Below are 23490 nucleotides of genomic sequence, written 5' to 3' on the forward strand. Positions count from 1 at the left end.
CCATGAAATGAAATTGTATCAAGCATGCTGTTACAGGGAAAACCCATCCTAAGTGATATAGGCACAGCAACAGAAATGACTGAGTATTTGCTACACAGGGTGTAAAGCATGTAGCACTTCATAAATAAATCATTTCTAATCTACATTCAAACTATTATTTTTTTAAGTGTAACGAATGCCTAGATTACCAACAGCACTTAATGTAAGTACACAAAGTAAACTATCATGACACTGTAGTCAGCTTCATTTACTTCATTTACATAAACAGCTTGTGTCTTCTGCAGATTTTCAATATAAATGTGCTTTACAGATTAAATAAAAAGCTATTTCAATGTTCTATAGATTCTGGATTCAGCCATGATGTAGCCATGCCTCTGGCTGCTTATAAATTGTATATGTAAGAACTTCTGAAGGCTATAAAGGTGTCCTTACCTTATATCATATACAGTATATAATGTATATTTTGAACAAATGACCAGTAAAAGAGTGTAAATTGACCATTCAAAAAAATTAGACGAAGGAATTAAATATCTATAAAGACTGGCAAGAAACTTTGATAAGTAAATGGTTAAGTGGTAAGGGAAACAAACTTTGAAGAGTGGAAGAAAAATCTAGTACAATTACCTGGCAGTTTGATTATCTACCTGAAGTAATCTTTACAACTCTACCATAGAAAGGAAATCAGAATGTGGCTCCAAACACGAGACTATAAAAAAATACGCCAATCTGCTCTGAGAGAGTTGCTAATTGACATTAGAGGCAATATTTCACCAAGAAATGTTCTTCTGCCTTTCAATTGACTTTTAAAACCACTACTATAATGCTATGTTTTAAATCTACACACTTTTCATTTTTGTTAGTCCTTGCATAGCATATTTCTGCTTTGTTATAGTGGTCATTTTAGAAATCTCCATGCTTGCTAAATGATGCATGAGTGTTTTTAGAAATTTCCCAATTAAAGAAAGCTATCCTGTTGAATACTTTGCCATTATATAATTACGCTTTTTAGAATTGAAAGTTGATCCAATTAATAGTTTATCTTTCCATTGTCCTCCTGACATGCAAAGGAGTAGTGCCTGGATAAAAAAATGGAATGTGCATGCTACACCATGCTCAAGTAGCCTTTAGAGAAAGTTTTATAACCCAATTAATCCCAAGTAAATATGGTAAAGGCTGCTATGCAACATATAAAGACTTTACACTTGATTGCCTTTTTTAAAAGATAGAAAACTACAACTGTTGCAGCTTCAGTTCGTTCTTCTGTAACAAGATGCATGGGTTTTCTAAATCCAAGTCATCTCCATTGTATTCAGTTCTTTCATAAAGAAGTTCTTTCATAAATAAGCATCTGAATGAGCCATCCACCAACTTGCTGTCCTACAGATGGGTCACACTATCTTTATACACTTTATGCAGCTACCATAGGCTTTGACTGTCTTGTCTGGCTGTTATGTCAGTTGAAGACTTCATCCAGGCTTTCCAGTTACAAAACAAGTATGCTTCATGTGGGAGAAACCATGAATGATATCCAAATTTTAAGAAAGATGAATTTCTCAGAACTGCAAAGCCTCTTGCCAATGTACAACCAATGAAAATAGAATTTTTTCTAAGTTACTTGATATTTACTTGATATCCATAGTGTAGATTGCTTCAATGTCAAATAGCAGCAATGGAGGTAAGATACTAGGGAACTACCAACATCAGCATCATAATACTGCTTTGTTGGACTGAAGAGATGCAGCACTCATGTACAAGCAAGCCAAACAGCACATATATCTATGATCCCTTGAACAAGGGGAGTAGTTGAGGAAGGTATATGTAGATTGAGAACAAATGGCTCAAAACCAGAACATCCCAGTTGCTTGACACACAATGCTATGAACCTATTTCCATCCTGATTTTCTTTGTAACAAACAGTGGTTTCTAGCAAATAAGATGTCCCAAATCACAGATAGTATTGAGAATTGAACCATTTAAAATTTGATCATGAAAAAATGTTTTTGTTTAGACTGCTACTCTTCATTTCTATCCACTTAGAGGACAGGTACTTTTATGGATATTACTGAAACTATATGGATTCAGGAAAACGTGTGGTTATCAGGATTGTTTGTAGCCAGAATCCAAGAGAAATTATGCTTCTCACTGGATATTCCTATGTTCCAATACGTCATTTTAAAGTATTTACCCTATTTCTAATAGCGGGGCTAAGGTTTAAAGGTTTAAAGGTTTATTAAATTTATAGACCGCCCCCTCTCCCCGCAGGGACTCGGGGCGGTGTACAGACCGTTCATATATAAAAACAACAAAACATGACATAAAACACCAGACAGAACCACGCAAACATACAGTCTGTATATATAACCCAAACTAATTAAATAATTAAAACAATTCTAAAACCAATTTAAAATCCCAAGATTTAAAATTTAGAAAGCCATCCAGGAAGGTCAGTAATGAGTGTTACTTGTAATTACAATTAGGCCAGGCCGGCTAGTCGAAACAGGTGGGTCTTGAGTTTCTTACGGAAGGAGCGGAGGTCCGAGGTAAGACATGCTCTTTGACTGTCTTAAAGTGCACATAAATTATTCCATGCCATTCACTTGATTTTCTTGAAATGTACCCTCTAGTGAGAACTATTCTGTGACCCTGTCCTAGCAACTTTCATCTTTCTTGGCTACAGAGGGTTCCCTTTCAACAGCAAATGTGTAAAGAGGCAAGAATCAGAACCTCACTTATACTAAACATTGCTACAAATTTATTACAGATTTCTCTTTCAAGTACATTTTGAAAAGTAACAACCACTTTTTAAACATGTGAATACAAATTAAACACAAAAATCATACATCCCGGTGGCAATGCAGTGAGTGGAGTTGGGGAGGGAAGAGAAGGAGGCAGCAGCAGGAGTGAATGAGAGCAGAGAGACAGAAGCAACAGAGTAAGGTCCTTTGCACTTGGGAGCTGTGGCAGTGACTATTTCAGCCACAGATCCAAAAAGCTGGCCCATAGCACCTCTGCTTACAAATGTAGATACGTTGCTAAGAAGGGGCCAAGCTGTAAGACCCAATCTCCTGAGCAGACTGAAAGAAAAAGCTCCCTGCTCTCCTGTCAGGAAATTAAATATTTTATTTTTAAAAAATTATTCAGGGTAGAAGTAAAAGGTAAAGGAGCCTGTGCCATTTTAACAAGGCACCCCTCAAAATAAAATCTTAAATTAGATGGCTTTTTGATTGGTCTTTTCCTTGAGGAAAGGGACATGGTCCAAAGTAATTCTGCTACACCCTAAACAGCAGAAAATGCAACAAAGGAATCAATGTATCTGCCAAAGTAGGAGGTGCTAAGTGAACTGTTGACTGCTGTGCCGGAGGCATTCCCTACCTCCCAAAGTGACTGACTTGTTTCACAAATCAACAGTCCCTTTTGCGCTAGGGGAAACTCTCTGGGGCTGGATATTCAGATTACTAAAGCAAGAAGCTTTCACAATTTGCAAGAAGTCTTCTCTAAAAGAATTGCCAAGAACAATGTAGTGCCGTGGGCTACTAACAAAAGAGGCAAGGCTGCTATGAGCAAGCAGGCATAGAAGGACAAGGAGCTCTCCCACTGACCCATCAAAGGCCAACACCTTCTGACCTTCTGTGGAAGGGTCAGACTTTTGTAATGGAAGGGGAAAATGCCACCCCCGCAGAGTGATGGAAACAGCCTGGGACAGATTGAGAAACCCATCTCCATAGTTAGTTGCCATGCTCCAGAAGAACCCCTGCCCAGCTCTAGCAGGATTCCCCTCTGAAGAGACATGCCAGTCCTGCCTTCAGCACAGTATTCAGAAGGGAGGAAAGCCTGGAAGCTAACAGCTCAAGGACTCGGCTGGCAGGCAGGGAAGGCAGGCTGGGGAGGCTTTAAAGCAATTGGCATGAGGTCTTCTTGCGCCCACGTTTGGCTTGTAGGGCAGCTCGGGTTGCCATCTCAAACACTTCCCGGACTCCATCCTTTGTTTTGGCAGAACATTCCAGGTAGCCAAAAGCACTAATCCTGTTGGCCATATCCCTGCCCTCCTCTGGCTTCACTGGTTCCTAAATGAGAAAAAGACAGTGAGGTCTCCTGTACTTCATCCTGAGGAAGGAAATAAGTAGTAAGTAGCACTCAGCAAAAATCCAGCAATAAGAATTATGGGCTTCCACAGGTAACTTCCATTTGAAATAAGGATCTTTTTTCTCTAAACAGATTCCAAAGCATTCCCATTTTAAAGACAGCAGTAGGTCCAGAAAGAGATGTTAAACTATTGACTTCACCTGCTTCATCTTGGCTAACTCCCGACGTGTATGTTCATCATTACGCAAATCCTTCTTGTTTCCTACCAGGATGATTGGCACATTGGGACAGAAGTGCTTGACCTCTGGAGTCCACTTCTCAGGGATGTTCTCTGTAGAGTAAGAGGACATAAATGAACTAGCACCTTTTCAGGGGAGGCTCACATTCACTGAGTAATTTGGTAATAAGACAATATTACAATTGTGATGGAAAATCTGTGAACTGTTTACAACTATCTGTAACCTTGCAGTAATATTGCAACTTTAATAAGATCAAAGTATCTTAGTCCTATTAATATATAAAGACATTTGGGTTATACTAATGACACATGGAAAAGCATCTTTATTCCAAAGTTTTCCCGCAGCTAATTTCTGAGAAGCATTTGCAATTTTAACTGCTGCTTCAAAGAAATGGAAATATCTTTCCCCTTCCTGGAACATTACTGCAATCCTCAGAAAAGAAAGAAATTACAGTAACAGTATTGCTATGGAGAAATATAGTAAATGGCGCAATCATATCCTACTACATTGACAATTTTGTTCAAGAATAGACACCATAAATATACTGTATTTCTACACATATAAAGGAAAAAGGATAACGAGTAAATCTGTGGACTCCTTTCTTCCCTGTACCAGGAAAAGGCCCTAGGACAATCAATCGATTAAAAACCTAAATACAGTCTCCAGAGGGCTGTCCACATTTTTTTTCTGAAATATAAATATCGCGTTTCCCCGAAAATAAGACAGGGTCTTATTTTTTTTGACCCACGAAATATGGCCTTAGGCTTATTATAGGGGAGGGCCTATTATTTTCTGGGGCAGGTGAGAAGCGAGGCACGCCTTCTACCTTTCCTGTTCCATTGCGTTCCTCGCCAGGGGCTTGGCAAGGAACGTGACGGACCTGAAAGGTAAGAGGTGCGCCTCGCGGCCCAACACCGCCCACCTCGCCCCAATGGTAAAGGCACCCTGCCTGGTTCCCTTCCCCGCCGCCCCTTTAGTGAGGGGTGGCAGGTGGGGGGGGGGGGAGAAGCAAGGCGTGCCTCTTACCTGTTCAGCCCCGCTGCATTCCTCGCCCATTCGTCCAGTGAAGCCCCTTGTTAAAAATACCTCGCAAGTTGAACTCACAAGTTTTTTTTTTTACAAAGACGAAAGGGCATGGAATGCAGCGGAGCTGTCAGTCTCCCGTAGCACTAGGACACGCGTCTCGCTTCTCGCCCCACTGCTACCCCTCACTAAAGGGACGTTGGGGAAGGGAAGCAGCCAGGCAGCCATTATCATTGGGGCTTGGTGGGAGGTGTTCTTTTGGCATGAGAGGGAATGGGGTGCGAGGTGCATTGCTGCCCTACCACCTCTCACCCCACCCCCAATGTAACAGCTGCCTGGCTTCTTCCCTTCCTCGACGTCCCTTTAGCGAGGGGAGGGGGAGAAGCGAGAAGCACGTCCTAGTGTGGAATGGGACTGTTCTCCTCCTGCCCTTCGCCTGCCTATTTCGCCCCCAGGGTTACTCCCACAGTCATCCACCTCTTATCACTTCGCCTCCGCTGTGAGGCACCTGGCTGTTCGTCCTTTTCTTCTGTCCCCAGCCCTCCCTCACGGGCCTTTGGGAGAGATACTCTTCACCCCGGCCTTTTGGGCTCAAGAGACAGTTAGCCGCCAGCCAATCGGAAGAAGGGAAGGGAGAAAGAGAGAGGCACGGAGGGAGGAAGTGTTTTGTGTCGAGTTTCCAGTTGCCTCGGGTCCAAGCTAGAAAATCTAATAAATCCTTTGCATTCCCCCCACCCCAAAATGCTTGGGAATAGCTAATAAATCCTTTGCAACCCCCCCACCCCAAAATGCGTGTCCTAGTGCTACGGGAGACTGACAGCTCTGCTGCGTTCCTTGCCCTTTCGTCCTTGTAAAAAAACCCTCGTGAGTTCAACTTGTGTGGTTTTTTTTACAAGGGGCTTCACTGGACGAATGGGTGAGGAACGCAGCGGGGCTGAACAGGTAAGAGGCACGCCCCGCTTCTCCCTCCCACCTGCCACCCCTCGCTAAAGGGGCGGCGGGGAAGGGAACCAGGCAGGGTGCCTTTACCATTGGGGTGAGGTGGGCGGTGTTGGGCTGCGAGGCGTGCCTCTTACCTTTCTAGGTCCGTCACGTTCCTCACCCTTTTGTCCAGTGAATCCCCTTGTAAAAAAAACCTCATGAGTTCAACTCGCGAGGTTTTTTTTACAAAGGGCTTCAATGGATGGAAGGGCGAGAAACGCAGCGGATCTGTCAGTCTGGTAGCCCTAGGACACGTGCCTCGCTTCTCCCCCCCCTCCCTGCCATCCCATGCTAAAGGGGCGGCGGGGAAAGGAACCAGGCAGGCTTCCTTTACCATTGGGGTGGGCGGTGTTTTTTTGCGCGAGAGGGAATAGGCAGGAGAGGGTGATCGCATTGCTGGCCTGCTGCTCTTTTTGCGGCAGGCTCTTTGCACGGGAGGGAACGGAGTGCAAAGCACTTTGCTTGGCCTGCAACTCTTTTTGCGGCAGGCCCTCTTTTTGCCCTGGAAGCTGTACCGATAGGTGGTACAGTGGTAATGGCAGGGACCAGTTGCGCATTCGCTTAAATAGTTGGGGGCGGGCTTATTTTCAGGGGAGGGCTTATTATAGCGCATGCTCTGAAAAGCCCGACTGGGCTTATTAGCAGGGCGTGTCTTATTTTCGGGGAAACATGGTATTTGATAAGTAAAACAATGTTTAGTGTAACCAACAAACAAACTTTTATATACATACAGGGCCATCAAATTAACTGTACTCAATTTTTAATTAAATAAAAAGGGAAGGAGGGTTTCTTGGTCTGACCTACCATTTTCCATGACTCCAAATTTTGAGTGTGGATCTCAACACACCACTCCGAAGGATAATGGGATTCTCTGCCCCATCTCCCAATTTAAATATTATTCTGTACAAAATGAGAGGTTAAAGACTCACCTAAACTGTCAGGGCTGTCAATGGAGAAGCACATGAGGATAACATCTGTATCTGGATAAGACAGGGGTCTCAGGCGGTCATAATCTTCTTGTCCAGCTGTATCCCACAGGGCAAGTTCTACCTGTTCAAGTACAAAGTTGGCAAACTTTAGAGACATGGTCTTAAAGAGTAGATTCTGAAATAAGCTAGTTGCTCACACCATTACATCCTTAGAATGGTTCAGTGAAACGGCCCAGAATCAAAGCACAGAGTATTAACTGAATTCAATTGGGGGAAAATGCAGATCTACATTTTATTTTTACTGTATTTCAATTCTTTCACACTAATTTTAATTCCTGTTCTTCAGCAGATACAACTGCTGATAAACTGGAGAAAGTAATCACATTGCATAGACCAATCAGAACAGAGAAAATATATTTAATCTCAGATGGGCATACTGCCTGGTCCAGTGTCCAAAGCAATAGGTAAAAGGCAAACTCATAACTTCCGCCAACTTTCAGCAGACATTTCATACATTCCAAAACACATACCCCAGAATTAAATAATTTATTTTTGCTTCTGCATATATACAGAATACAAATGTATCTTATGATCACCCCTTTCCATCAGCTGCGTTTTGCATTTCAAACTCCTATAGGATGAGTCTTGAAAATCAGCAAATTACCTGTTTTCCATCCACTTCAATGTCAGCCACATAGTTCTCAAACACAGTGGGGACATAGACTTCTGGAAATTGGTCCTTGCTGAAGACAATAAGGAGGCAGGTCTTTCCACAAGCTCCATCTCCCACAATGACAAGTTTCTTGCGTATGGCAGCCATCTCTACTAAAAGAAGAAACATTTTCAGCAACTGATTGCATGGCTCTTGGTGTACTATTTTTTTAATAAGAAGTGTTAAATATTGTCCCATTTGATTTTATTTTCAGATGACCTTACCTTTAAAAAAACCTATCACGCTACAGGGACTCAGGTACAATCGTCATTTCAAACTTTTTGGATCCTCATATTTATTGAACACATTTATATAGCTCCCACCTTATATCCAACTCTGGGTGGTTTCCAACCAACAGTGAGAGCCAGAACAAAAAAGATTGTAAAATCAAGCACGGAGGGGAGGGGGGGGGGGGGAGAGAAGAGGTCATAAAATCAAGAACAACTCACTTAACAACCATCTTGCTTATCAATAGGAATTTTGGTCTAAATTGTGGTCGTATGTCAAGGATTACCTGGATACTTGTGGAACCAGAACATCAACTATAACCTGAGAACTACCAAATCAGTCCATACATTTCAAGAACTGTGGTTGACATTATAGTTTCAAGAGATATGGTATAAGATTAAAACTGTCTGAAGAATGAAAGATCAACAACACTGAAACAAAAAAAAATGTGACAGAAGTATATACCAGATAAGTTTAAGAGAGGACTACCTATAAACATTGTTGGTCCCAAGGAAGACAGAATTCTAACATGAATCCTTCATCCAAGAATTTCCAAAATGGCAGGGCAAAAGTTAAAAGTAGCAATATGAAATTAAAGCTACAGGTAGTGTTCAACTTACAATCACTATTGAGCCCAAAATTTATGTTGCTAAATGAGACATTTGTTAAGTGAGTTTTGCCCAATTTTATTAATTTACTTGCCACTGTTGTTAAGTGAATTGTTGTGGATATTAAGTGAATCTGGCTTTCCCATTGACTTTGGTTGTCAAAAAAGGGAAAAAATTAGATCCAGGAAACTACAGACCTATCAGCCTAACCTCAATACCAGGAAAGATTCTGAAAAAAATAATCAAGCAACGAATTTGCGAACACCTAGAAGCAAACAAAGTAATAGCCAAAAGTCAACATGGATTTGTCAAAAACAGATCATGCCAGACTAATCTTATTGCATTCTTTGATAATGTGACAAAATTAGTGGACCAGAGGAATGCCGTTGATATAGTTTACTTGGACTTCAGTAAGGCTTTTGATAAGGTAGACCATAACCTACTACTAGATAAAGTAGAAGAATGTGGGTTAGACAGCATCACCACCAGATGGATTGAGAGCCGAGAGAGTTCACCGTGCCGCAGACATCCGGGTGTGAGTCCCTCGTCGTGAGATGGGGCCCAGGGAGGCAGTTGGGCCTGCTGATAGTATACCTGGCTCCTCGCTATACATCAGCGGCCCTGCCCGAACTCCTTGAGCTGATCTCATCGGTGGCGGTTGAGACCCCCAAACTTTTAGTGATGGGGGATTTTAACCTGCCGTCGATGGGAGAAGCGTCTGAGGGGGTGCGGGAGTTCATAGCTTCCATGACAGCCATGGACCTGACCCAGTTAATTCAGGGTCCTACTCACGAGGGAGGCCACACCCTGGACCTTGTTTTTGTCTCTGGCCAGTGGACGAGTGATCTGGGAATAGGGGATCTAGACATTATTCCCCTGTCATGGTCGGATCACTCACTTCTCCGGCTGGACTTCCCTGGTGCTACCCCCCGCCGCGAGGAGGCGGAACTGGAAGGTATTAGATGGTTCCGCCCCAAGCGCCTGATGGAACCAGATAGGTTCCAGACGGAACTTGGGCCACCCCCTGTGGACCTGACCCGCCCCCGGGTGGAGGACCTGGTAGACGCATGGAATAGTGCGACTGCCGGGGCCCTAAACCGGGTGGCGCCTCTGCGGCCTCTCCTGCGGCGACGAACCACCCTGGCACCTTGGTTTACCGAGGAGCTAAGGGTGATGAAACGCCACAAGAGACGCCTAGAGAGTCGTTGGAGATCCTCCCGTTCCGAATTTGACCGAGCACAGGTACGAGCATATTTGAAGACGTACCTCGTGGCATTAAGAGCGGCCAAACGTCAACATTGTGCCGCTCTTATTGCGTCTGCAGATAACCGCCCTGCCGCCCTGTTTCGGGTGACCCGTTCCCTCTTGTTTGAGAGACCACGGGAAGCCCCACTACAGGGCAGAGCAGAGGAGTTTGGGAAATATCTACAGGACAAAGTCGCTCAAATCCGGACGGGATGGGCCCCTTTCAGTGGTCCAGTAGAGACGCCCGTGGCGAGTCTTGAGGGACCGCTCTGGGAGGAGTTCGACTCGGTTGCCATCGAGGATTTGGACAGGTTGCGTGGACGTCTGCGACCCACCACATGTTTATTGGACCCGTGTCCCTCCTGGCTTGTACTGGCATCCTGGGAGGTTACGCGCGACTGGCTCCTGGGCCTGGTGAACGCCTCGTTGGGTGAGGGGTCTCTACCGGCCGCCTTGAAAGAGGCGGTGGTGAGGCCCCTGCTCAAGAAGCCTTCCCTGGACCCAACGGACCTAGTCAATTATCGTCCGGTCTCCAACCTTCCTTTTTTAGCGAAGGTTGTAGAGAGTGTGGTGGCACAGCAGTTCCCTCGTCACCTGGAGGAAAATGATTATCTAGACCCGCGCCAGTCCGGCTTCCGACCCGGGCACAGCACTGAGACGGCCTTGGTCGCATTGGTTGATGATCTCTGGAGGGCCAGAGATAGGGGTTGTTCCTCTATCCTGGTCCTATTAGATCTCTCGGCGGCGTTCGATACCATCGACCATGGTATCCTGTTGCGCCGGCTAGAGGGGCTGGGAGTCAGGGGCACCGTTTTACGGTGGTTTGGCTCCTACCTCTCTGATCGGACGCAACGTGTGTTGGCAGGGGAGCAGAGTTCGACCCGGAGGCCACTCACATGTGGAGTGCCACAGGGATCGGTGCTCTCGCCTCTCCTGTTCAACACATATATGAAACCGCTGGGCGAGATCATCCGTGGTTTTGGTGTGGGATATCATCTGTATGCTGATGATACTCAGCTATACATTTCCACCCCGAACCACCCCAATGAGGCTGTCGAAATGATGTCCCGGTGTCTGGAGGCCGTATGGGTCTGGATGGATGGCAACCGACTAAAACTCAACCCTTCCAAGACGGAGTGGCTGTGGCTTCCGGCCTCCCGGTTCAACCAGGTGCTTCCATCTCTGGCCATTGGGGGCGTCCAACTAGCCCCCATGGAACAGGTGCGCAATTTGGGCGTCCTCCTAGATGCCCGGCTGTCCATGGATGACCATGTAACAGCCGTGGCAAGGGGGGCGTTCCATCAGGTCCGCCTGATGCGCCAATTGCGCCCCTTATTGGACCGGGATGCCCTACGCACAGTCACCCATGCGCTAGTGACGTCTCGCCTGGATTACTGCAATGCTCTCTACATGGGGCTTCCCTTGAGATGCACTCGGAGACTACAGTTGGTCCAGAACGCGGCCGCGCGGGTGATTATGGGGAGGACTAGATACTCCCCTGTAACACCTCTCCTGCGCGAGCTGCACTGGCTTCCTGTGGTCTTCCGAGTGCGTTTCAAGGTTTTGATCATGATCTTTAAAGCGCTTCATGGCATAGGGCCTAGTTACATGCAGGATCGCATCCTGCCCCACACATCCCTACGACCGATTCGCTCACACAGAGAGGGACTTCTCCGGGTGCCGTCCGCCAAACAGTGTCGGGGGGCGACACCCAGGAGCAGAGCCTTCTCTGTGATGGGCCCAGCCCTGTGGAATGACCTCCCCCGTGACATCAGGATTACGTCCGATCTCCGCTCCTTCCGTGTACAGCTGAAGACCCACCTCTTTCAATTATCTGGCCTGGCTCAATCGTAATTTTTCTCTTATTCCTCCTAACTGTTTTTTAAATTGTTTTTAAACGTTAAATTTTTAATTACATATTGAGTTCTTACAATTGGGGTATTTTAATGCTAATTTTAACTGTCTATATGATGTAATTTGTTACCTCCTCCGTGTCCGTGTCCGTGTATGTGTATATGTGTTTGGTATGTATGTATGTCTATTTGTTTTTTATACATTTTCTATGTTTTATATGCTCCATTGTACGCCGCCCCGAGTCCTACTTGGAAAGGGAGCGGCTAATAAATTCAATTTATTTATTATATTTATTTATTTGGTAACTGGCTGACCAACCGCACTCAACGTGTAGTTCTCAATGGAACTGCATCTACATGGAGGGAAGTATGCAGTGGAGTACCCCAAGGCTCTGTTTTAGGCCCAGTACTCTTCAACATCTTCATCAATGATTTGGATGAGGGAATAAATGGGGAACTCATCAAATTTGCAGATGATACCAAGCTGGCAGGAATAGCCAACACTCCAGAAGATAGGCTTAAGATACAGAAGGATCTTGACAAACTTGAACATTGGGCACTATCTAATAAAATGAAATTCAATGGTGAAAAGAGTAAGGTTCTACATTTAGGCAACAAAAACGGAATGCACAGGTACAGTATAGGTGATACCTTACTCAGTAGTAGTAACTGTGAAAGGGATCTTGGAGTCCTAGTGGACAACCATTTAAATATGAGCCAGCAGTGTGCAGCAGCTGCCAAAAAAGCCAACACAGTTCTAGGCTGCATCAACAGAGGGATAGAATCAAGATCACGTGAAGTGTTAATACCACTTTATAATGCCTTGGTAAGGCCACACTTGGAATACTGCATTCAGTTCTGGTCGCCACGATGTAAAAAAGATGTGGAGACTCTAGAAAGAGTGCAGAGAAGAGCAACAAAGATGATTAGGGGACTGGAGACTAAAACATATGAAGAACGGTTGCAGGAACTGGGTATGTTTAGCTTAAGAGAAAGAAGGACTAGGGGAGACATGATAGCATTATTCCAATATCTCAGAGGTTGCCACAAAGAAGAGGGAGTCAAACTATTCTCCAAAGCACCTGAGGGTAGAACAAGAAGCAATGGGTGGAAACTAATCAAGGAGAGAAGCAACTTAGAACTGAGGAGAAATTTCCTGACAGTGAGAACAATTAATCAGTGGAACAGCTTGCCTCCAGAAGTTGTGAATGCCCCAACACTGGAAGTCTTTAAGAAGATGTTGGATAGCTATTTGTCTGAAACGGTATAGGGTTTCCTGCCTAGGCAGGGGGTTGGACTAGAAGACCTCCAAGGTCCCTTCCAACTCTACTATTGTATTATTATTGTATTAAAGTTGCAAAAGGTGATCACATGAACCTGGGACACTGTAACCGTCATAAATATGAACCAGTTGACAAGCAATTGATTTTTGATTGTATGACTCTGGGGATGCTATAATGGTTTTAAGTGTGAAAAATGGTCATGTCACTTTTTCCAATGCCATTGTGTTTGAATGGTCACCAAACAAACTATTGTAAATCAAGGACTATCTATACAATGATTAGTCAAAATTCAATCTCATCATTTACTGACATGTAAGACTTTACTGACATATCAGGGACTTCCTATTTTATGCTTATTTTAATCAGTATGAATATAAAGCCACGCAAACCAAAGTGTGTAATATCTAAATGCTACAAATCTAAGATTTACTGCATTTTGGGCTTGGCCCCAATTACATATTTCATTTCCCTGCCCTAAGACTACAATATTCAATTTCATTGGGTTATCAATCATCTAAAATCTGTCTGGATATAATCTTTATCAACTAAGGAAGCTAGGGAGGAGGAGGAAAACATTTTGGGAGAGGCAAGGTGAGTAATTACTCTGTAAAGTATTGATCTTAACTATTGTAGAGTTAAATTAAAACAAGATTGTTAAAAGTCCTCTTGGCTGACAGATTATAAACCTGAAACATATATATATATATATATATATAGATAGATAGATAGATAGATAGATAGATAGATAGATAGATAGATAGATATAGATACACACACACACACACACACTTATACTTATATAAATAAATATAAATCATTATCAGCAAAACCTCATATACAATAATGGAAAAGTGAGCAAGTAGTAAACCCTGTTTCAATATTGGGATGCACACTGCTCAACTCTAGCAGTGCAATTCATTCTTGTGAGAAGTGTTGTAGATGGAGAATTTCTACAAATGTTGATGCAGAAAGCAGGCAGTCATCCTTGATACCTGGGCATCTTATTTAAAGAAAACAGAAAGATACAAACCTTCTTTTTTAAAAAATACATAAAACTGGCATGTGAAGAAACACAATCGAGCCAGAATCACATATAAGTGTCCCCCCCCCAAAAAAAAATCACCCTCATTTGAAATATTAAATTGTGTCATTTAAACAAGTTAAGCACAATAAAAAGATTAAACCTCAGAGTTTCTTTTTGTACCATTGACAACTAAAGTCTTATGGGAATTTATATTAAATATATAATAATGAACATTATAGTTCAAATTTCATTTTAACTGTTATTAAAAGTCTGTTTTTTTATTTAAAAAAAGTATCAAAGAGGGAGGACATTCCAGAGATTTGGGCCCGAGATGGAAGAAGTTAGATATTATGATTGACTGCTGGAACTTCTTATGTTAGTACCATTGCAAGTGAAAGCTACATTGTGTACATAATATTCTATGCAATATATGCTCAAATAAGCACTTGTCCTATTTGTACGTAAAGGTAATTTAACAAATTCTGCATCTATGAGTTACATTTCATTTAAGGTACAGATAAGTCCTCAACTTATAATAGTTCGCTTAGTGACTCTTCAAAGTTACAATGGCACTGAAAAAACTGACTTATGACCGTTTTTCACACTTATAACCACTGCAGTATCCTCATGGTCATCTGATCAAAATTCAGATGCTTGGCAACTGGTTCATATTTATGACAGTTGGGCAGAGTCCCAGGGTCCTGGGATCCTCTTTTGCCATCTCCTGACAAGCAAAGTCAATGGGGAAGCCAAGTTTACTTAACAACCAGTTACTAATTTGACATCTGCAATGATTCACTTAACTGTGGCAAGAAAGATTGTAACATGGGGCAACATTCCCTGAAGAACTGTTTCACTCAGCAACAGAAATTTTAGGCTCAATTGTGGTTGTAAGCCAAGGACTACCTGTAATATTTTTAATAAAATATTGCAATAAGCCATTATTTATTTATTAATCCATTCAATTTGTATGTCTGCCCAATTCATCAAGTGACTGTGAGCAGTGAATAATCCAAAAATAAAATACAAAGCAGCTGAGAACATATCTTACAATAATCAATACTATAAGCAAGAAACAGATCCTTAAACACACCCAGGTCCAGAGGCAGATCTTTAAAGGCTTTTGAAAGGCCAGCAGAATTGGGGCCACCCAGATCTGAAGAAGGGAAATGTCCCATAGGGAGGGAACTGTGGCAGAAAAGATAGTTACATCTTGTAGGCTCCACTAACCAACACTCCCTACCTGATGGGATCCAAAGCATGCTCATCATGTCTGGCTCGAAAGAACTGTGGAGTTCTTTAACCTGATCCAAACTTAAGAAGGTCTTTAAAGGTGACAACAGCACCTTGAATTCCATCAGGAAGCATTCTGACAACTAATACAGCTTACAGAATAGTGGTGTTACACATGCCAAATAATCGGCACAATATTTACTTCCTATGCTGCCACATTCTGCTTCTCCTCTTATGGGCACTCCTCATTTAATGACCATTTGTTCAGTGACCATTCAAAGTTACAATGGCACTGAATGAGGGAAATTAAGTCTGTCCTTAGTACTTGCAGCCATTGCAGTGTCGCCGTAGTCACCCAATCATGATTCAGATGCTCGCTAACTGGATCACTATTATGACATTGTAATGTCCCTTAGTCAACAAGCAAAGTCAATGGGGAAGCCGGTAGGAGGTCGAAAATGGAAAATATATGAAGATAGGATGCTGCAAATGTGCAGGATTCGCCTACAATAGGACTGCTGGAACTGCCTTGGTGAAGTTGATGCAGTCATGTGACATCATGCTTTGTGACCACACTGGTTAGCAATGGAGTTTCTGTCCCAAACAGTCTCAGTAAGCAAGAATACTTGTATTTTTCAAAATGGTCAAAACCCCATTTTTGCCATTTTATTTTTGATGTCTGTGAAATCACATGGTATCTGAAATGCATGCTTTGAACCTATCTATCTTTATAATTTTTAAAATATTTTTTAGAATCCATACCTGTCTTTAAGGATTCTAAGCAACAGGCAAATATTTATCCCAACTTACAACATGGAAATAAAATTCCAAGTATATCCCTCTAATATGTATCACTTCCAATTACTCATTGAAGCCAAAAGCACATTGAAATGAAATAGCTTTAAGTTACTTTGGAAAGCTATAAAAGAGCAGGAGCTGAATTTAACTGCAGGAGGAAAGTTCTAAAGGGAGATGCTTATTTAGGCAGCAGAGAAGACCTGCTGCCTAAACCACTCCATATATTTCTTCTATAGGCAGATACTGTCAACAGGCTTCCTCTAAATGACTGGGCTAGACAGGCAGATTTAGTTTTACCCAGGCTCTGACAACTAGATCCAAAAGGCTTGATAATTGGGCCACCATACAAAGCCAACAAATATAATAATAAGGAATCAGAATTAGCCCTGCAAGTTTACTAGCAATCAATGTCATGATGATGTGTTGTTCTTAGACGCTGTCAGGACTTTAACCATAAAATGATTTATGTATAAAGTATTATAGCATATATTATGCAAACCCAGCCAATAGTGACTTATTTAAAAGCATTATTAAACAAACCATGGTTTAGTAAGATGGGTGAAGCAGGTTAGCAACTATATAGGCTCTAACTGTGTGCATTCACTTAATTTAACTATTGCTACCTTAATATAAAAAACAATCTATCCTTGGAAACCTGGAGTTCAATGATGCCGGGTAAATGTGGTTTTGCGTATCTGTGATCAGCATATGTCACAAGCACAACTATGCAACATCAGATGTTGTACAAATCCAATCAGATACAGGTGATATCATTCATTTAATAATTGTTTGCAGTTAAAACAGCAATGAAAAAAGTGATTTAGGATTGGTCCTTGCACTTAATACTATTACAGCATTCCTATGGTCAAGTGATCAAAATGTTAGTGCTTGGCAACCAATATGTATTTACAACACTTGCCACATCCTGTGCTCATGTGATCACCATTTGTGACCTTCCCAGCTGCCTTCTGACAGCAAAGGTATGGGGGAAACTGGATTCACCATGTGATTTACAGTGACTCACTTAATCATGGCAAAAAAAAAAAGTTGTAAAATTGGGCATGACTTATTTAACACCAGCCTTGCTTAGCAATGGAAAGTTTTGTCCCAACTGCAGTAGTAAGTCAAGGACTACCTGTATACCGTATTTTTGGAGTATAAGATGCACCAAGGTTTTGAAGAGGCAAATTAAAAAAACAAGTAGGTAGGTAGAGGGAGAGAGAGGGAGAGAAAGAGAGAGAAATACAGTAGGTAGGTAGGGAGAGAGAGTAGTTAGGTAGGTAAATAAAGGGATAGAGAGAGAAAAATACAGAAGATAGGTAGGGAGAGAGAGAGTGAGTAGATAGGTAGGTAAGTAGGTAGATAGAGGGATAGAGAGAGAAATACAGTAGATAGGTAGGGAGAGAGAGTAGGTAGCTAGGTATATAGGTAGGTAGATAGAGGGGGGAGAGAGAGAAACAGACAGTTAGGGATAGACAGAGAGAGAAAAATACAGTAGGTAGGGAGGGAGGGAGAGAGAGAGAGTAGGTAGGTAGGTAGATATTTCCAGGTGTATTTATTCATGTGCTGGAGAAGGAAATCGCTGACAATATGCAGCACCTAAGACTTCATTTATGCTGGCACAGCACTTGATCAATGTAATTCTCATCAATCAGTTAAAGAGCTTTCCAAAAGGAAAAAAAAAGTTTTTGCACTCTGCAAGCCTCCCCCAAATGGCCCGTTTTTTAAAAAGGCATGAATAGCATTGGGGGGCTTGCAGAGTGCTGGAGGGGGGGGAGAACGAGCAAAAAATGGCCCATTTTTCCGGAAAGCAGACCCAGTGTTTGTCAAAAGAAATTGCCTGCATAGCCTTATGGAAGCTTATAGAGTGCTGCTGGGGGCTGGCAAAAAACGGCCCGTTTTTTGCTCATTTCTGCCCTCCCCAGCCCCCAGGAGCTCTCTGAAAGCCTCCATAAGGCTATGCACAGCCATTTTGGTGAAGGGGGTTGGGCTTCGGGAGACCAAAAATGCTGTATTTGATGTACAAGACGCACCCAGATTTTCAGCCTTTTTTTTTGAGGAAAAAAGGTGTGTCTTATACTCTGAAAAATACGGTAACTATTGGCCATGCTGGTAGGCGACTGATATCAACTGCAACTCAGCAATAACCAGAGGGACAAACCTTGATTTACAATAAGACTGAAATAGCTTTTACTATACTTTATTTATTTTTAAAAGTGTATTTAAATTTTAATTTGCATTAAAAATAAAAATTAATAATGTAATACACAACATTAGCAAATGTCATATTAACAATGCTTATGAAAAAGAACTGAATGAGTTAATTGGTATTTTCTACAGTCTGACTCATTAGGTCCAAAACAGAAGGGTTTTGTTTGTTTTTTCTGCAGGAAAATTTCTCATTTGCCCACTTCTGAAATCTGGCACTGCCAAATCTAATGTTGCTGGAAACTTACATTCTGTTTTTAAAGATGAGAATGTTTTTATAACATAGCTCAAGGTTAGTAAGAGAGGAACTGAACAGTGAGAAAATGCTTTGGATGTGAGGATAAACATATTTAAAGCTAGGAAAGTTACACCAATATCTGGTGTTCTAAACAATCTTCTCTCAAATACTCAGATGAAGAGAATAGGAACTATTCTTAGCGCTCTCACCCTATGCTTAATTAAATCATAATAAAATTGTTTGCCAACTTGCTGAGTCACTTGAGGATGTTGACACTAATCATATACTAGAGAACAACATATCTTAATTTCAGAGTTTGTTAATTGGAACTGTGTTTGATTGCAGTCTAGCACCAAGGAGAGGTTAACATTGCTCTTATGGAGGATTCTCTAGCAGTATGAACTGTTTTCAGGATTCTGTGGAATTTAATTTGATCAGTTAGTTCTGGCCTTAAAATCTTTTAACAAGCATTTAGTGTACCTGTTGGTCAAGCAAATTGTATTTTTAGTCACCAAAACCAGTCCCAAAATTCTACTATATGGGATTTAGGTTGGCTTCCCCAGAATGTACACACTCTAATCAGCCGTCCCTTTACTCTTTCACTGTAATGAAATCTCCTTTCTTATATTACTTATAATTTTTTTTAAAAAAGAACTACAGATAGTGCCCATTTACCTTAATGTCTATGGAGATTCTCAATCATCCAGGTCAGTTGTTTTTTAAAAGGCAACTGGATTTTCTTGGGTTTTTTTCCTTGAAAATGTTTTGCTTCTCATCCAGAACTGAAGAAGTTCTTGGATGAGAAGTGAAACATTTTCAGGAGAAAGAAAAAATTAAGAAAGTCCAGTTGACTTTTGAAAAACACCTTTGGAACCAAAATAAAAATGAGTATCATCCCAGTGATTTAACAAAGCTTTGATATTCAACATACCATTCAAGAGAGTTAACTCACAGTAACAATCCACCTGCAGAAAAAGTTTTAGATAGCTCACAATAAAGAACTGTAGCAACTCAGTATTGGGGATTTGAGAGCATTTTGTTTCTATTCTCATACACAATGTATCAAAATTAATACTATTCATACTTGATAAAGCATGGTTTCTGATGTAAAAAATTATTTTAATTAAGATTTTTTAAATACATTTGAATCTAGAACTAAGAAATCAATAAATTGCTGGATATGAATATTCTCATATTTGAAGAACTATTATTGGGGATAAGCTTAAGACATGCTATATCCATTGTGCAATCCAGTTACACAAATAAAGAATATCATAGGTGAAAGTTTAGTAAAGAACATTAAGAGCAGAATGAGAAGGATTTAACATTTGCAGCCTGAGATTACTCTTGACTTTCAATTTATCACTGGTTCTAGCCCAAAGAGTGGATAAGTAATTGACCATAAACACTTGATCATAAACACTAAGATAAAAGTATCACACAATGCCCCCTCTCATTTAATTAGATAGGATCTATTTAGTTCATTGTTTTTGCTGAATAATGGCTGTAATAAATTGAAATTGCTGGATCTCAGAACTTTTGAAACAAACTAATGAGTAAATAAAAACAATTCCTCAAGAAATTAAATACAACTGTAGATTCCTCCAAGCACATGCTGAGCTGAGGAATCAGTTTTCAGTATCAAAATAAGTTTGCACCTCAAGTTTTCAAATGTGTTAATATATTTTTATTTCAAAATTAAACTACTAATGCAATTTAGAACAGGCAGTTTTTCCTGGAATGTATAAATAATTCAATCAATTCTTTGCTGATTTTACTGTGCCACAAATCTTCCAGAAAATTACCAGATCCTGACTGACTTTTGCCCACCTCTGACTTAAAGAAAACAAAGTTGGATAAGGGGGAATAAAGAGAGAAGCTGGAACATTTTATACTTCTCCTATGTGGATGTGTCACCATTTTTTCCATGGGAAAAGCAGAAGTTTGGGAAAACAGAACCTTGCACACTGAATTCTCTCCACCAATACTACAGATATTGCTTAAGTGCGAATTGTTATAGGGTTGCCATAAAAGACAAGATCATATACAAAAATCTACCTATCTACCAACAGCATAATAATAATAATAATAATAATAATAATAATAATAATAATAATAATAATAATAATAAATAAATAATGTAGGTATCTGCAACTATACATATATATTCAAGACACAAACATACAAAACCAAATCTTAATTCCTGAAAACTTTCAACTTAAATGTAGCTCAAAGAAAATTGATTAGAAAAATAATGTACTGCAGTATATGCAGCACATTTCCAAATTTCTACAGAACTTATTTCACAAAATTCAACTTAATTAGATTTGACTCCCAAACCAGACAGTCCTTGTACAGTACAGCTGAAATTTACTGTACAATTGTAATTACTGTACAATTACTGTAATCATGTGTGTGTTCTCAAACTATCCTTCATATTTACAGATGAAAAAGCTTAGCCAACAGATTAAGATGAATTCCATTTTTTTACATTTACCATAAAATTTGTGATGTCGGTTCTTCTCCGACTTTCAACAAGCCAAAACAAAGATACGATTACTGTGGAAGTGGTAAAGTTTTGTGTCTACAATTTTATTTGTTATTGTCCAAACAGGGATAAAAACATACACATTTTACATTTCAGTGGTCTTAGGACACGAAACGAAAACACTGCATATATTTTAGGAGATTTTATTTTTAACAAGAAAGCGGAAATGCGTTTTGCATAGCTTCCAAAGTTCCCAAGCTTTCTATATTAACAGTAAAACTGTGATGTACAAACTTCTCTCTCTCTCTTTGTCACCGGGATAAATGAACATGGAGCAATTTAAAGCGTTCTGCTCTTTAATCGTTTTCACTACACTCCTGCACCATGCAAATCTGTGACCACTAAGAAGCAAGCGCCAGAGACTACACCGATATTACGTACAAACAAGTGGTTGAGTCTGTCATCCGAAGTCACTTCAACTTCATTGTGAAAACAGGCGAGGAAACACAGAGGCCACGAGGGGGGGGGGAGACAAGAAAAGCAGGCGCCTGGCTTCCCAGCTCCCCTCGAAGGGAATTTCCAGAGCGCCTTTAACCACTTTTACCGTGTAAAATGGAGATTTCCGAATCGAGCCGGAAACCAGCGGGTGTGTTGGTTGGACTTTTTTTTTCTTTTCATAAGCTACCCCCGCCCCAAAACTACAAACCTAAGCTGCGCGAGCGCGAGGGACCCCGTATACCTTCACCCCCGACTTCGTAACTGAGACCCTCTCCACCCAATCAAAACCCGTTCATTCCCCCCCCGCCGCCTGCACCGCTTGGGAGAGAGGCACGAGCCGCCCCACCGCCAACTGTCTTCTCACTTCGCGCATGCGTCCCAGGCACCTCTCCGATTCCTTCCCACCCTGCATCCAACTTTACCCCAACTGTTTTTTTAAAAAGCTTCAGCCCTTTGAACCCCCCTTTCCAAACTTCTTAAATGTTCTCATCCTCGTAAAACAAAGTATCCCAGTCTTTTTTTTTTAATCCAATCTCCCACAAATTGCTTTCTTACCGGTTTCGTTTCACCCGACTGCCGGCTCCGCCCGGCTCCCCTCACCGCCGCCGCCGCCGCCGCCCGGACTCTCCACAGCTGCCCCTTACAAACCCCACCCACTTCGTGATTGACAAGAACCTCCACCCTATTGCATAACTCTATGCAAACTTCTTGGAGCTCTGCCGTCATATAAGAGGTCCGAGTCCGCCCCACTTTCAGATTGACAATAGAGGGCGAGCAATGGGAAAGCACCATGCTCTCCAACTTCTGTTTGATCGTGTCATCGGGCGCTGTCCGATTCCGGAATGATGGAAGCCGACGACCAATCGGCAGCCAAACTCCAGAACGATCTGATAGGCAATGCAGATAGACCAATCGTGCCTAGATTAAGTAAAAATGTGTCCAACTGCACACGGAAGGCGGGCCATTCCTTTCCTAGACTTGGTTGTCATTGGCCGTGTGTTCGTGGCCAATGAAGACGCATGAAGAAAGTACTGTAATCTTTTCCCGGCAAGGGCGGGTTTAAGTTGGACGCCACGCCCACCAAGTGATAATAGGATCAGCAGACCAATAGGATTTTCCCGGCAAGCTCCGCCCCTTTAACCCTTGCGAACAGGCTCGCCCCAGGCAACGCATGGAGTTTACTTCCCGCCTAGTTATGGCTCTCCAAGACAAAGTGATTTTATGTGGCAGCCATTTTGGAAGTTTCTCACTCGCGCCCCCAGAGGCCAATGGTCACGTTTCCTCCCTTTCTCCGCGAAAAGCTGCGAACAGATTCTGCATTACGTCTGTGGCAGTTAGAATTGTGTGAAGTCTTTTGGGGAACTGGGATGCTCCTCTACCACCCCGGATTCAAGGGCTATCTTAAAATGAAGGTGTACTGGAGCAGGGGGAAGGTTCATTTTCGTCCAACATCCAAACCGATTTCATAAGTAGCCAGACCATTGATCAAAGTTGAATTAGAAGAACCAGAGTGTTGTGATTTGATTTGTGGTGGTGGAAGGATGAGGTGAAGCAGACATATCTGAGCATTTTTTGTTTTAGACCGGTCTCCAGCCCATAGATAGGCATACTCTATGTATACTTTACAGGCTGTGACAAGTCAGTGTTGGCAACCTTACCAAAACATGCCAGAAGTCCAAACTGAACTGTAATTCTTAGGTTATGCTTTGAGATTGCAATTCCAACACATTTATCGTTGTGGTTTGCAAACTACCAAGTGAGAACTGCAGGGAAGTTATTCAGGCCCAATTATGTCTATCACTCAAAACTAAAGATGGAA

At 41.8% G+C, this 23490-nt stretch overlaps 1 protein-coding gene across 2 annotated transcripts; it reads right to left on the reverse strand.

Annotated features, from left to right (window-relative positions):
- Positions 1-2729: 2729 nt before the first annotated feature.
- On the reverse strand, positions 2730-22378 carry LOC309393041 (transforming protein RhoA-like). 2 transcript variants are annotated; one of them, XM_081954776.1, is made up of 5 exons: positions 22227-22378; positions 7920-8080; positions 7256-7376; positions 4284-4414; positions 2730-4064 (listed from the first exon to the last, which is right to left on the reverse strand). In XM_081954776.1, the coding sequence occupies exons 2-5, from the start codon at positions 8073-8075 to the stop codon at positions 3891-3893; spliced, it is 582 nt and encodes a 193-aa protein (XP_081810902.1). In that variant the 5' UTR covers positions 8076-8080; positions 22227-22378; the 3' UTR covers positions 2730-3890. The 2 variants fall into 2 exon arrangements, with proteins under 2 accessions (XP_081810902.1, XP_081810903.1); XM_081954777.1 differs by having other exon boundaries at positions 7920-8077; positions 22227-22374.
- Between the last annotated feature and the right edge of the window lie 1112 nt (positions 22379-23490).

Source organism: Natrix helvetica, assembly GCF_964273705.1.
Source record: "Natrix helvetica genome assembly, chromosome: 1".
NCBI classification, from domain to species: Eukaryota; Metazoa; Chordata; class Lepidosauria; order Squamata; family Natricidae; genus Natrix; species Natrix helvetica.